Source organism: Danio rerio, chromosome 21 (genome assembly GCF_052040795.2).
Source record: "Danio rerio strain M-AB ecotype USA chromosome 21, GRCz13ab, whole genome shotgun sequence".
Taxonomy (NCBI): Eukaryota; Metazoa; Chordata; class Actinopteri; order Cypriniformes; family Danionidae; genus Danio; species Danio rerio.
In genome coordinates, this window is record NC_141041.1 from 10,872,902 (window position 1) to 10,888,321 (window position 15,420).

The 15,420-nt window shown below is 36.1% G+C and overlaps 1 protein-coding gene across 3 annotated transcripts in view; it reads right to left on the reverse strand.

The window, feature by feature from the left end:
• Positions 1-5,782: 5,782 nt before the first annotated feature.
• The window catches only part of arhgap24 (Rho GTPase activating protein 24), a 254,743-nt gene continuing 245,105 nt past the window's right edge, over positions 5,783-15,420 (reverse strand). For all 3 annotated transcript variants that reach the window (XM_087300886.1, XM_087300887.1, XM_087300888.1), the window contains 5 exons: positions 15,182-15,314; positions 12,061-12,134; positions 9,662-9,783; positions 8,494-9,571; positions 5,783-6,717 (listed from right to left, as the gene is read on the reverse strand). In XM_087300886.1, the coding sequence (XP_087157012.1) occupies positions 6,474-6,717; positions 8,494-9,571; positions 9,662-9,783; positions 12,061-12,134; positions 15,182-15,314 (1,651 nt within the window). In that variant the 3' untranslated portion in view covers positions 5,783-6,473. The remainder of the gene's footprint in view (positions 6,718-8,493; positions 9,572-9,661; positions 9,784-12,060; positions 12,135-15,181; positions 15,315-15,420) is intronic.

Sequence of the window (15,420 nt, forward strand, 5' to 3'; positions counted from 1 at the left end):
GTGAATTTTTTCCCTATTCACCTGTTTTTAAGTGTGTAAAAGATGTTAAATTAGAATATGCCTGCGTTGGCATATTGCTACTATGTGTGGTAAAACATGGCTTATGTTGCACGCTGTATAATTTACAATGTAGAATGTTAACAATTTTTCTAGCATTGAATGTTGCTTGTATGTTTCTAACATGTTTTACCACACATGACTGTTCAACCCATGCAGGATCAAACACTATGTCCTTCGGATTCATTCATTCTTTCATTCATTCATTCATTCATTTTTTTAAGCTCAGTGCCTTTATTAATCTGGGGTCGCCACAGCAGTGTGAACCGCCAACTTATCCAGCACATGTACACAGCACATGCCCTTCCAGCTGCAACTCATCACTGGAAATAATCCATACACTCTTTCACACTCAAATAGGCAATTTAGCTTACCCAATTTCCCTGTACAGCATGTCTTTGAACTTGTGGGGGAAACCGGAGCACCTGAAGGAAACCCATGCGAACACGGGGAGAACATGCAAACTCCACACAGAAATGCCAACTCTCCCAGCCGAGGCTCGAACCAGTGACCTTCTCGCTGTGAGGCGATAGCACTACCTACTGCGCCACCTCGCTGCCCTGTTGTCCTTAGTATGTTAACAATTTTTCGCATTAACTGACATTTCGTTAGCATGGATTACCATGTTACTATTATGTTTCTAAGATGTTTTACCACATATGTTGTATGAAATACCATGTCCTTAGTATGTTTACCATTTCTTTAGGATTAATTTGCATTTTCTTAGCATAGATTAGCACGTTGCTACTATGTGTCTAACATGTACCACACAACATGTTTTCACATATTGTATGAATGTTCATAGTATGTTTACTATTTTTCTAGCATTAACTGACTTTATGTTAGCATGGATTAGCATGTTGCTATTATGTTTCTAACATGTTTTACCACATATGTTGTATGAAATACCATGTCCTTAGTAGGTTTACTATTTTTCTAGCACTAATTGACATTTTGTTAGCATAGTTTAGCATGGTGCTACTATGTTTCTTACATGTTTTAACACACATGACTAATATTTTCACATGTCGCATGAAACACTATGAAATCTTACTATGTTTATTATTTTTCTAGCATTAATTGATATTTTGTTAGCTTGAATTAGCATGTTGCTACTATGTTTCTACATGTTTTACCACACACGGCTAATGTTTTCACGTTTTATGAATTACCTTGTCCTCAGTTGTTTACAATCTTTCTAACATTAACTGACATTTGGTTAGCATAGATTATCATGTTGCTACTGTGTTTCTAACATGTTTTATGAAGCGTAAATGAACTCATTTGCATGTTTATAACAAATTAACATGTTTTTTATAGTATGCTTTGCTGTTGAAGTAAAGTTTTAAGATAACCAGAGCCTGGAAGTTTTTCGAAATGTATTCTGTGCATGTAACATTTCTGATTTAAATGCAGCACACTTCAATGGGTTAATGGTAGATCTGAGTAGCTATCAGGACCTCCAAACAGTTCTTATTTCCATTTGACTAAACTCTCTGTTTCACACACACACTCTCACATTTATCATCTCAATAGCTCTATACAGTGAACCTCCGTTTCATTTGGTTTAGTTCTATAAAATGGAATCAAAACCTCTATTATCTGTGCTTCTGTCCGGCTTCCAGAGGTTTGTATTCTTCACATCAATCCTGGCGTGAAAATATTCCTGGATGGCTTGTTTCTGTCATCAGCAGCTCAGAATGGAATTTGTGGGCTGCGTTTACTTTGTCCGGCTGCTTTAAGCCTATTATCCAGTGCGGAGTGGGGACGGAGAGCACAGGAACCTCATGGGCCTGACGGTCAAATACACTGAGGCAATCTTTAGATTAAAAAGCACCATTATACTGGCTGAACATGTGCATTCCCAGAGTGCAACAGGGTGGCATTAGATGTCTAGAGAGGAGTTTAAAACGACCGTTCACCCAAAAATGAAAATGAGCTCACTCTTGAGTAGTTCCAAAAGCAATAGAAGTGCTTAACATAAAGAAGATACTTTGAAGAATGTCAGAACACTTGTAGCCACTTATATCTATCCATACACCACTTTATATTGAGATACTCTTGTGTTTTTTAATAACATTTTGAATGTGTTGTTATAATTTCTAGCAAATGTGTATCATTCTGTATGTTTTATGTCACATATTTGAAGATTCATACTGTAACCGAACATTTCAATACCAATCACTAAGGCACACTGGCATTATTTTTTCCTGGATGATTTCCAACAATAGTTTAGGAGGATGTTATACTAATTTATAAAGTTCATTTTGTGCCTGTAAATATCAGACCACCCACAGATTGCATCTGCATTCCAACCCGCTGGTTAACACAATAAACACACGACAACTTAATATGAGGTCACATAATTTAATTTCATTGCATTTCACCGAATGCATCAAGGCTACAGTAGAAGCATGGAGAGCTGAGACAAAGCCAAAGAGCCCAAACACACAGACAGCAAGATCCATGGTCAAAGCTTCAGTCTTCATGTGAACAGATGCTGCTCTCGTCCAGCAAACCACAAACACAAGTATTTACACGCCTCCTGCTCTGCTTGCTTTTGGTCTTGTGGGAAATGCAGTGGCAATAAAAAACAACGTTCTTCATCAGTATTTAATTATTTTTTTAGTGAAATAAAATCAGAATTACATTTATGTAAGATGCTAATGCTGGGTTTACAGCAGACACCAAGCACTCGCTCTAATTTACTTACGTTTTCTTTGCTTTGTCCCGTGCAAATGTTTTGTTATGGAGTTGAATTTTTTTGTAAAAAATGTTTGTAATCTACAGTTGCAAACACTTACATTCACATATTATTTTGTCACAAATGTTTAGTTAGAGTTCGATTTTTTGAACTCGCGCATGAAGACATGATTGAGGCGAATTGTGTGCGTTCACTGCACACGTGTGATGTCTAGCAGAAATTTTTTTCAGAAAATGTTTTTTGTGTTTTGCATTGACTCTGTATGTAATCTACTTTTGCAAATACGTACATTCCCTTTTTTTATTTCGCACAAATGTTTCACTAGAGTTGAATTTTTTGAACTCGTGCAAAAAACCACAATTGAAATGAATTATGTGGCTTCACGGCAAGCGTGTCTCTGTATGTAATTACTCGTGCAGACACTTACATTCACATTCGGCGTAAACCCAGCATTAGACTTTTAATATAAGACTATCTGTAGGATTTTTAAAAATTTATTTACGACTTAAAAAACAGTTGTGAAACTGCAAGAAATCGCCTCAGACATTTTACCTGCCTATCCAGCCCGATCTCACGAGGAAACGCAACTATTTTATGTTTTGTCAGTTTAGAGGCTAATTCGTACGAATTCGTACAAGTTCAGTCGTACGAAAATATAGGATTTTAAAAAGGAGGCGTGGCACCAAACCTCACCACTAAATACAACCGTCATTGGGGGATGAGCAAATTATACTAAATTGCATGGATGAGATCCTACAAATTTATATGAAATAGCCACTGAATCAAAAAGTTACGAATTGCTGTAAGGTTGTGTTGGCTATCCTAGTTTACTTCTCGGTATTTTAACTTTATTTCTTGCAATTGTGTTTTTATCTTGTGATTTAAAATCATCAATTATAAATAAATGTATGTTCCAGGGTTTAACGCTAAGGATGTTTTTCTACTGGTCCGATTGGACAGTGGTTCCGATTTTTGCTTGCCCTGCCAAAATTTTCACTTTAAAAAATATAAAAAAAAGCAATAAATAGTTATTTCTTAGCCACATATTTAAAATAATGTGTCAAAAATAATGTCTGTGAATCTAAAAATGTAATATTAAAAAAAGTTAAAATATTTAGCAGTAAATATAGCAATATGGAAGATGTGCAGGTATTTTAATATTGCAAAACAAAAGGTGGCTTACTTGAAAGTGACAGCAAACTATTCAAAACATCCCTTCTTTTTTTCGTTGTTGTACCCATGTGAACGTGTTTCCACAACGTTAGAAACAGACGTTTTCTTTTAGCCTCATAATTTGATGTTGCAGTCATTTTGCCGTCTCTTCGCTGTACTGGTTTTTACCAGGTTATGGAAAAAATAACGTGCTCACAACATCCAATCAGATCAGAGGAAACGAAAAGCAATATTGTGTTCACGAATTCACAGAGAAGGTATTATTTAAAGGCTTAAAAGCACAAACTTTCTCGATTTTAAGACTGTATTTGCACACAATTGACAAATAGTCACAGGCTAATTAAAATTTAGTGACAAGGCAGCACTGGCACAGTCGGTCAAGTAACGACTCTGTCTACTGTACCAAGCGTCTCTCACGCTGGCCCCGGGCCATCCCTATTGTTGAGCCCTGCGTTCGACATGTTTTGAAAATGTGTTTTTATCTCTCGATTCTGGGGGGAAAAAAGACAGAACTGGGATAATATGTCAGATTAAATTTAGCAGTTTTGAGTTCACAACTTGGAATTAAGTGTTGACATTTATGCTGTTGAAGATTAATCCCAACTAATCACATACAAAATAAAAGCTTAAGTTTACATAATTTTGGTGTACTCTGTATATATAAATACATCCCTGTATGTATGTACTGTATAAACATATATGTTTTTTTATATACAAAATATTTATATATAACTTTAAATTATTTTTAAATATAAAATGTAATATTTTTAAAGTATGTACATGTGTATGTGTGTGCATATATATATATATATATATATATATATATATATATATATATATATATATATATATATATATATATATATATATATATATATATTCATACATACATACACTGTTCAGCATTAATAAGTACACCCCTCAAAAATCTATCTTTTAAATACTTTTAATAGGAAGCTAAGCAATATTATATTTGTGTATATACATAAGATTAGTCAGTACTGAAACCAAATGTGGAGCTTATCTAACAAAATAACTTACAACAACAGTTCAAAAACTAGTACATCCAAATTTAAATATAAGAGAAAAATATTAAAAACAAATTTTTAAAAAAAGAGGAAAAATCAAGAGAAGCAAAAAAATATATAAAACAAAATATTTGTTGGAATTTTGTAGGTTTAATTTTTTTTTTTTGCAATATTTTGCTTGTATTTATTTTGTATTATATTTCAATTTCTGAATATGTTTGGTGACTAAAATAATATTTTAATAAATTTATCTGTTTAATAAATATGTTTTGTTTAAATGAACCAAAATACATTAAGAAATGGATAAAAAATATAAAATGTTATTTCAAAATGGGGTGTGCTCAATTATGCTGAGCACTGTATATATTTATATATGTATATATATATATATATATATATATATACACATACACACACTTTTATTTTGTATGCAATTAGTCACGATTAAATTACATTTAAACTATTAACATTTTGTTCAGAATTCACTTTATATGATGTAATTTAGATTGGTGAGTTTTGGTCATTATGCCTTTATTATTCAAGCTTAGAATTAAAAATTGCCCGACCATAACGAATGACAAAATCAGAATTGAACGTTTCAATTCGTAAACTCAAAATTGTGAGAATTTTTTTTTTTCGCAATTGAGACTTTTCTTCGAAACTTTGACACTTTTACTATTCTAAGTTTGTGTTTCACAATTCTGACTTAGCAAATTGTTTAAAACTTTACCCAACATAAAAGCCTTTTTTCTTAGAGTTGTGATGTTTACAGTCAATTATGCAAGTTTACGACGTGCAATTGTGAGATATAAACCTGCAATTCAGAGAAAAGTCTGAAATGTATTTAATAATTACCATTTTAAGGCGATACGCTTCCATAAAATCTGTTACAGTGAAGTTAAAAGACATCATATTTGTATACTGATGAATATTTCCCATGATAACTTACGCAAAACAAAACCGATCAGACAGAACGATATTCCAACGTTGGCCACATTTCATACTTCGTCGTACCATACCAGAAAACAGCATAGCAACTCATAACGCTTTAAGTGCAAGGAAAAGCCTTGATATAAAACCTATATGTAACACATGAATTCTCCGCTTTAAATATCAGTACGTACATTGAACATGAATTAGCATTTATACAGACATCATGGAATTTTCGCATTTTTTTATGTACACGAGAACAAATGCGACAGCTCAAGGACACATTTGGTTAGATCACAAGAAGAAATACGAGTGACATTCGTGTTCCTGACGTCCTTCGAGAATTTGCCATCATCTAATGGTTCATTTTAACGCTCTCCTCACCTCATCATCCATCGTCTCTCTTCATAAACGGGTTCAATCCAAAAACTGGTCCACATTCAGCTGACAATTTGGCTCAATGGGCTTCACTCAGCTGTGTGGCACCAAACATGCCATGCTGAGGAGAGGCTGAAGCTTAATAAAGTGTCCTGTTCAAATATGACCAATATTATTTAACAAGATAACTTTAAAAACAGGCCTCACTGAATCCAGATGGTGTTTGCTCGATCAGGTCGTCGTGGGTCTGCGGTCAGGTCTCCGAAGGTGGAGAAGAACTGCTCCATCTCTTTCTGCAACATCTCGTTTCTCTTCTCCGCGTCATCTTTGGCTCGCTCGGCGTTCCTCAGCTTGATTTCCACCATGGTGTATTTCTTCTTCTCCTGGTCCAGCTCTTCGTGCAGATTCGCCATCACCGCCTCCAGCTCCAGATTGCGATGTTCAAGACTACAGTGAAGATGAGAAGAGTGGGTCAATCTGTTGGAGTGGTTACAATGTTTACTTTCATGGACACCAGAGTCAAGAAACTTCCATGGACTTTTTCAAACACCACTAATTTTAAATCAAACACCTTTGTAATTCATACAGGAGCATATGTAGCACCTTGACTATCCTTCCTACCCTGCAGACACACAACATCATAAGTTAGATATTAAGTTAGATTTAGGTCACCAGCGTCTAAGGACCAACTTATTTTGACATCCAATAATGAAGTAAAATAACAGTAATGTTTTGTTGATTTTAAATTGTGATGGAAAGTCAAAAAAAACAACAACATATTGACATCAAATACTGACACTTATTCGCCAGGTATGGCAGGTATGGTCTGATAGGCGTCATATTGGTAACGTCCACATAACGTCAAGCTGTAACATCATTAGACGTTGATATTTTGTTGTTTTTAGGTTGGTTGGAAAGTAACCAAAATGCAAAGTCTGTCCGACATTAACCTCACGTTAAGTTCTGACGTTAACCCAGCTTCCATTTCCAAAGAAAATGCAATGTCCTACGACGTTGGGGTGTCAATGTCAATCTGACGTCATGTTGACATCCTGTGCCTGTTGGGTATACTTAACATTTCACTTACTCCTAATATTCACTTGTTATATATTTAAAATTGACCATTTTATACAGTCATGTACAAAGAACTTTAATAAAATTAGTTGAATTCAACACTTGGAATAAAGTTGTTTTGTGTCAAGTGAGCTTTGTATGATTAAAGTTGAGCCACTGAAGTCACATGGATTGCTTTGACAATATTTTTGGTTCCTTTTTTACTTTGAATGGTCTCTGGGCCATTTCTGTGTATGGAGGATGAGGGAGCTCTCTGATTTCATCTAAAATATGCTCATTTATGTCCTGACGATAAACCAAGGTCTCAAGTGATTGGAACAACATTACTGTGAGTAATAAATTACACAATTTTAATTTTTGTGTAAACTAATCCCTCATTTTTTAAAGAATAATTTTATTTAGTAACTTTTTTTAATGTTTTACAAATTTAAATTTTTTTTTGGTGATACTGTCATGACTGTTTGTCCACAAGATGCCACTGTAGTTCGCCAGCTACTCCCAGCAAACTACAGTGGCTTAAGAACTACATTTCCATACATCCATTCGCGCATACACCCAGTCTTTCATATACACTGATTGCAATCACAGCTGTCTCTGTTTCTCCATTGATTACCTGGACTATATATACAACCATTCATCCCCTGTTTGTTAGTTGGTCATTGTCGTCTTTATTGGTATGTGTTCCTGATTTTGCTCTGTATCTTGTCTTAGTTGTCAAAGTCTAGTTCGAGTTTTATACTGTTTAAGTGCTTGTTTATTTTGTTTGTTACTTTGTATTTTTTTTTGTATTTTTTGTCACTTTCACTGCACAATCGTCATTCAATTCTGCACTTGGATTCTACACCTGTTTTTGTTCCTGTTATGTTCTCGCTAACGTGACAGATACATTTATCCAAAACAACAAGGAAACAAAATAATAAAAACAACCACATGAGCATCTACACAATACAAGTAATCCAATCAAATGTGTTGCCAAGTACAGTACCTATGCATTCTCAACTGCTCAAAGAGGAAAACCTTTTAAACTGTTTCCACCACTTGCTAAATAATTTCTAGCTAAATAATTTCGTTAAGACCAAGTTTAAACAGACAGAGCCAAAGACAAGCACTAACTTGATACCATTAGCTTTAAAAGTTCATGATTCTTACCTCTTGATCCTGGCCTCATATTCATTCTTCTGCTTGAGCATTTCCTGTTTAAGACTGGAAACCAGGCTGTGCAGTGCGCTGTGATTGGTCGGTCCATTGGTGACAGGAAACGTATCGCTGTTATCGCTGCTGTTGCTGGTTCCTCTGCTTCCCCTGCCTCCTCCATTACTGGTCCGCTGCTCCCTGTCCTCCAGCGCCAGTCTGTTCTCCTCCTGCACCGGCCCGTCCAGCAAAGGGTCCTCAAAGTTGCTGCCGAAGAAGTCCTGTTCCGGGCATGTGGTCGTAGAGGAGCGACATGAGGTTGAGTTTTCTGGCAGGGAAATTTCGCAAGAGGAAGTGGACCATGTGGCGCTATCAACGCTCTGCTTGTCCTCACAGCTGCTGCTCAGGCTAGGTTGCGTCATCTGTTGTTGGTGGATTTGTACGTTGTCGTAAGTAGACAGGCGGTTTTGCTGGTGCTCAGGTTCTCGACTTTTCCCATCGCGCATTGTGACGTGACCATTAGGAACCCAGAGTCCATTTCTCGCATTTATAGTCCCATTAGTTACATCCGTGCTGGATACACCCATCCTGACCACACCATTTTGAACGCCCATTTTGGTGCCTGAGCCCTTTATCGCACCAGTACGACGGGCATGGAGCGTTCCCATATTGGGTAGAGTCTGGGTTTTGTCTTGATTGGCGTCACCGGAGGACGATGAAGAGGAGCTGAATGATCCATTGGTGACAATCCCGCTACCTTTGCTGAAAGCTGGATTCTTTTTTACCGCTAATGGTGGACTGCGGGTCACCTCGAATTTCTGTCCTGTAAAACCATTACGTGGGCTTCCCGAACGGGGTGAGCCATTGTCCAGAGGAGTGCGGTTGGGTGATTCGGGGGCATCCCAAGTGCACTGTCGTGCCCCGGTGGTGTTATTGTTCTCTTTGTTTTGAAGCTGCCCATTGGTAGGCTGTTTTTGGGTCTCATTATTGTTATTATTGACCAATTCCAGGGTGCTAGAGTGCTCCTCTTCGGCAGGGAAAAGAACGTCATGTTGACCAATCAGAACTGCCATCAGCTGCTGGACCAGCACTGTTCCTGTTGACGAAACAAACACATCGATCAAACGTCAGAACATAATTATGATTCAGAGATGTCTGAAATGAGAGAGGTTGGTTGAAATCCTACCTTCCATTATAGTCACTGGGTCCTCAACCTTTGGCCTCAGAATATTAGGCCCAAAGACTGTAGCCAGATTCTGTACACTCATTTTATTCACACCTGAGTAGGATTGAACTTCATCCAAAAACCTGGATAAGAGAAAAAAAAAATGACAATGTAGCCGATTTCTGACACTGTATGTACCCATTTGATTGAGAAGCAAATTGTGACATTTTTACTTTATTTTTAATTTGTTTATAAATAGAATTTGATTGCTGAAAATAGGGCTGCGAGATATGAAAAAAATCTCATATTACGATATACAGTTGAAGTCAGAGTTATTAGCCCCCCTTTTAATTTTTTTTTCTTTTTTATAAATATATAACTATTTTATAAAAATAAATAAAAAGAAAAAGAAAAATAAATATTTCACAAATGGTGTTTAAAAGAGCAAGGAAATTTTCACAGTATGTCTGATAATATTTTTTCTTCTTGAGAAAGTCTTATTTGTTTTATTTTGGCTAGAATAAAAGCAGTTTTTAATTTTTAAAAACTATTTCATGGTCAAAATTATTAGCCCCTTTCAGCTATTTTTTGACAGTCTACTGAACAAACCCCCTCGTTATAAAATAACTTGCCTAATTACCCTAACCTGCCTTGTTAACCTAATTAACCGAGTTAAGCATTTAATTGCCACTTTAAGCTGTATAGAAGTGTCTTGAAAAATATCAAGTAAAATGTTATGTACTGTCATCATGGCAAACATAAAATAAATAAAAATAAGTTATTAGAAATGAGTTATTAAAACTATTATGATTAGAAATGTGTTGTAAAAATCTTATCTCAGTTAAATAGAAATTGTGGGGGGAAAAAAAAACGGGGGCTAAAAGTTTTGACAACTGTAAGTCATCTCATATCCTAATGATAAAATACAGTGGTTCTTCGCTATAACGTGGTTCACCTTTCTCAGCTTGCACTTTCGCCGACTTTTTTTTGTGCAATTTGACATGCTTGACTTTATTCATTTTGTTTACAGCGCTTTGTGTTCTGCATCCTGATTGGCTGTAAACCATTGTTAATCAATCTCCTCTGTGTCTCCTGTACAATACAGAATTTGTTCAGCTTGCCAAACTAACATTAATCGTCGATCTTTACCAGTGCCTTGCATGTGCTAAGCACAAAACTAACAGGTTTAATATATGGTAACACTTTATTTTGATGGTCCAATTAAGTATTAGTGAGCTGTTTTCTTAATATTTGCTGATAATGCTCCTTCAACAGACATTTAACTGACTAAAAGAAACGTTGCAAGTACATGTCAACTTACATTAACCCTAACCCCAACCTACAGTAACAGTCTACCTCTAATCTAATGAGAATTAGTTGGCATGTAGATGCAATGTAACTTAAATTAAATTTGAGCTTAAATTAAATGGAGCTCAAATTTGATAGCCAAATGAATGTGGCAGTCGAAAATAGTTTTTTTCTATTTTAGATATATTGCCAAGCTGAAGTCTGTCCTCTCTTTCAGAGATTTGGAGAAGATTGTTTATGCCTGCATCTCTTCTTGTCTGGATTATTCCAACACATTGTATCTTAGTGTGAGTCAGGCCTCTCTCTAGCAACTGCAGCTGGTCCAAAACGTAGCTGCCAGGCTTTTAACAGACACAAAAAAACGAGAGCACATCACACCAGTAGTGGTTTCCTTACACTAGCTACCAATCCAGTTTAGAATTCAGTACAAAGTACAGCTGAATGTTTTTAAATCCTTCCATGGCCTGGCCCCTGAGTATATTTTCGAGCTAATTAACATACTCCAAACTGTAAGATCTCTTAGATTTTTTATATGCGAGTTCCACGATCATGCTTGAAATGTCGAGGTGATAGAGCTTTGTCAGTAGCAGCTCCAAGACTTTGGAACAATCTTCCACTCTCCATAAGAACTTCTCCAACTGTTGAGTCTTTTCAGAGGTCACTGAAAACACACTTATTTTCTTTAGCTTTTAATCATGTGTTGTGAGCTCATGTACATGAGTTTGGAATCTCAGAAATGATTTTAAACCACACTGAACTGAGCTAAACTGAATTGAACTGAACTTAAACACTAAAAACTGAACTACAATGATCCAGTTACTATGACCATTTATGTGAAGCTGCTTTGACACAATCGACATTGTAAAAGCGCTATACAAATAAAGCTGAATTGAATTGAATTGAATGTACTTTGGTTCCTTGTATGTTTGCATGTATAATGTGGAGCACTTTGGTACCCTTTGTGGTTGGTTGAAAGGGCTCTAGAAATGAATTGAGTTGAGTTTAAGTCAACAAACGGACTATCAAAATAAAGTATTACCAAATATATTATAATGAAACACTGTCATTGTTCTACTGTGACGAGCCACAATTAAACAGAAATAAACACTTACTTGCATATGTATTTAAGCAGATTGTAGTTCACCACAGGTAAAGCTTCTACTTGTCTTCTTAATTCCTTCATTCCCTGTATAGAGAAAATCAATTAAATACATATCAGGGGGGAAAAAAGCTTCATACATTTGTTTAAACTGATTCATGTAATCCAATTTTAAATGATCTGAACTAAAAGATGTACTGGTTAAAAAGACAATTTAATAAATCCCATGCTTTTAAAAGCCTGTTGAACTCCTCCTAATTTGCTTTAAATATTCATATCACAATTTATTTTGTTATAACAATGCTTATTCAGCTAAGCATAGGTCAATGAGTTTAACAATCGACGACGGTCTGGATTTAATGAAGCACTCTATTCCAGATCTATTTTATCATGGTCGATATGTCTTTTCCCTGCAGGCTTTCTCTGATGAGAATGGCTGCATCATATGAGAAAGCAATTTCTCAAAAACAAATGAATCCCTTACAGCCTTCTGCTTCATTTGAGGTGGTACCATGATTTTATTTTTCGCATGTACCGTACTCGAGGGACTCTAAAATGTATGAGTTTAGTTAAATATATTGGGGCAGTAAATTAAATTCAGTGTTGCAAGACCCGCCGTACACTTTGATTCAGTTCTGAAACGATTCAGACGCCTCTGGCTGGACGTGATGTTGATTTGTGCAAGGTAAAAGTCTAACTTGAAAGTCAGAATGAGGCTGCTTTTTTTCTCAGGGTCGATCAGTTTTTTCTTCAGGCTCAGTGAAAGAAAAAAGAGGGAAGAAATGGATGTGCTTGAGATGAAAGACGACTGCAGTTGAATAATGGGATGAGTCATATGCCAGCCTGCTGATGGGAACAGAGCTCAAACAGAAAAGCAAGTGGAGGTCAAAAATACCTTGAGTCTACAACGAGGCTCATTATGAAGAGAACGTACTTTTATTCAGTCTGTTCACTTCAGGGCATTGCAGATTGTTTGCTTTGTTCCTAAATATGGAGTTAAATTTTACAATCTTGCATTTTTTTCTTGTTTTCACTTTTAAAAGGCAACATTTTAAAGTGCGCCAAAGAGAAAAGAAGTAAAACTGTTATTCATCAAGAGGAAGATGTTATGACGGATTGACAAGGTATGACATATAATTAATAACATGATTCAAGACTTCTCACAATCCATGAAGAGCAATAACACTTTTTACAGGCATTAAAGGGTCTTCATCTTTGGTTTTTAGCTGGAATCACAAACTGCTGCTTTTTAAGATTTGTTGTTCAGTAGGGTCAAATTTCTTTCTCATTTCAAGTGATCAATTCCAGAGTTTGTTTTCATTTTAACCAGTCTCAAACTTGTTTTGGTATGGATCCAAGTGTAGTTGCATGTTCAAACCTGCCCAAATGAACCCAACAATCCACTCAAATGCACCAGTCTCTGAAAAATAAAACTCCCCATTCACTAAGTAAAAATGAGTTAGTTAAAGAACACAACTTGTAGCAATATTGTAGTTTTTGATTTTTATTTGAGGTATGATTATGTTTATATTTCGAACAATCTCAAACTTGCCACTAAACCTGATCTAAGCCAGGTTGAATTTGTTTGGTTTTGGCAACTCTAAATCTACTCTGATATCACTCGCTTCAAATGTTATCACTCGATTGAATGGGTGTTGTCAGTGGTTATCAGCTGATAGATATGGGTCAGTAGGGCCCTTTTGTGCCTACTAGTAGGCTCAAAAGGCTGTTATCATCCATCCACATGGTTAATCACCCATACTAATAGAGAACACACCAGATCCAGATCCGTTTTTACATTCCTGTGACAGTTGGGTTTAGGGTTGGGGTATCGGTAGACGTTAATAAAATACAATTAATGGGAAATTTAATAAATAGGTTAAATAATTATGATGGTTAATCATCTATAGTAATAGAGAAGACTCCAGATGCAGATCTGTTTATACATTACTGTGATGGCTGGGTTTAGGGTTGGGGTAGCGGTAGACGTTAATAAAATACAATTATGGAAAATTTAATAAACAATATAAATAATTCTCGTCATGGGATCTTTAGCTGATTAACAGCTTTGTTATCTTTTGCTGATTACAGCCTTCTGAGCTTACTAGTAGTTGCAGAAGGCCCCTACTGGCCCATATTTATCAGCTGATAACCACCGATAACGCATATTCAATCGAGTGAATACATTTGAATCCGATGCTGATACTCAGAGCTTCATGAAATAAACCAGAGGGCTCTGAAACTCTCTGTATTCCAAACAGGATATATCGATCTCTGAAGCACATTTCAGAAAAACAAAAAAAAAAAAAAAAAAAAAAACAGCCATAGCTGCCATATTGAAGTGTCGTTCCAAACTGAAATACTCAAAAATGGCCACTTTAAAGAATGAAGCATTTAGACAGAGGGACATTTCAGCCCCCATGATCTTATGCGCAGGAAAATTGATTGGTGTTGCAAATTTTTTTGAAGGGTAATTGATCAATAATTATTTTACAATATGTCTCCATTTGTTAACAGAAGTTAATCAATTGCTGACAATTAAAACTTCTTGTAAATCTTTTGTGATGTCACTTTCTTAGTAAATTTTAGTCATTAAATTCAAAAGTCGAAACTTTCATTTAATTAAGTTGTTTTATTTCAGGCGGCATGGTGGCTCAGTGGTTAGCACTGTGGCCTCACAGCAAGAAGGTCGTTGGTTTGAGTCCCAGCTGGACCAGTTGGCATTTCTGTGTGGACTTTGCATGTTTTTCCCATGTTTGGGTGGGTTTCCTCCGGGTGCTCCGGTTTCTGTGAAAAACACTCCCGGTTCACCGGTTAAGGTGAACAATTAATCCGTGCAAGTTAATCTTCTTGAAAAAATATGTTTGTTCAATCTTCAATCAATCAAAGTCTTTCCATTTGCTTCTATATTTGGAGTGGCAATCCTTCTCTGATGATGTCAGTTTGACGGCTTCAGCCAAAATATTCTTAACCTCGCCCCTCTTACTGTTTAGTTTGCTATGATTGGCAAAAGAAAGCCCCACCCCTACTCAAAATTCAATTTCAGTACATGAACATGCCTAAATAAAAGACTCAGCAACTTCAAGTATCTATGCCTTCATATACTGAATCAGATGTGTTACGAAATAACTCACCGCTTCCTGGTCTTTACTGAGGAGTTTGGTGCAGGCCAGAAACTCTTCATATTTGGAGAACGGGATGACGGGCTCTGGCAGCTCCCTCAGATACAGCTTCAACAAGGATGCCACGGTGTGAACGTCTGTGTTACTGCAGGCAAATATGAAAAGAGAAGACAAAATCAATACATGTTGATTAATGAAAAAAAAATCTAGAAGCATTCACACACATGCTGTTCTGAAAGATTGTTAATTCG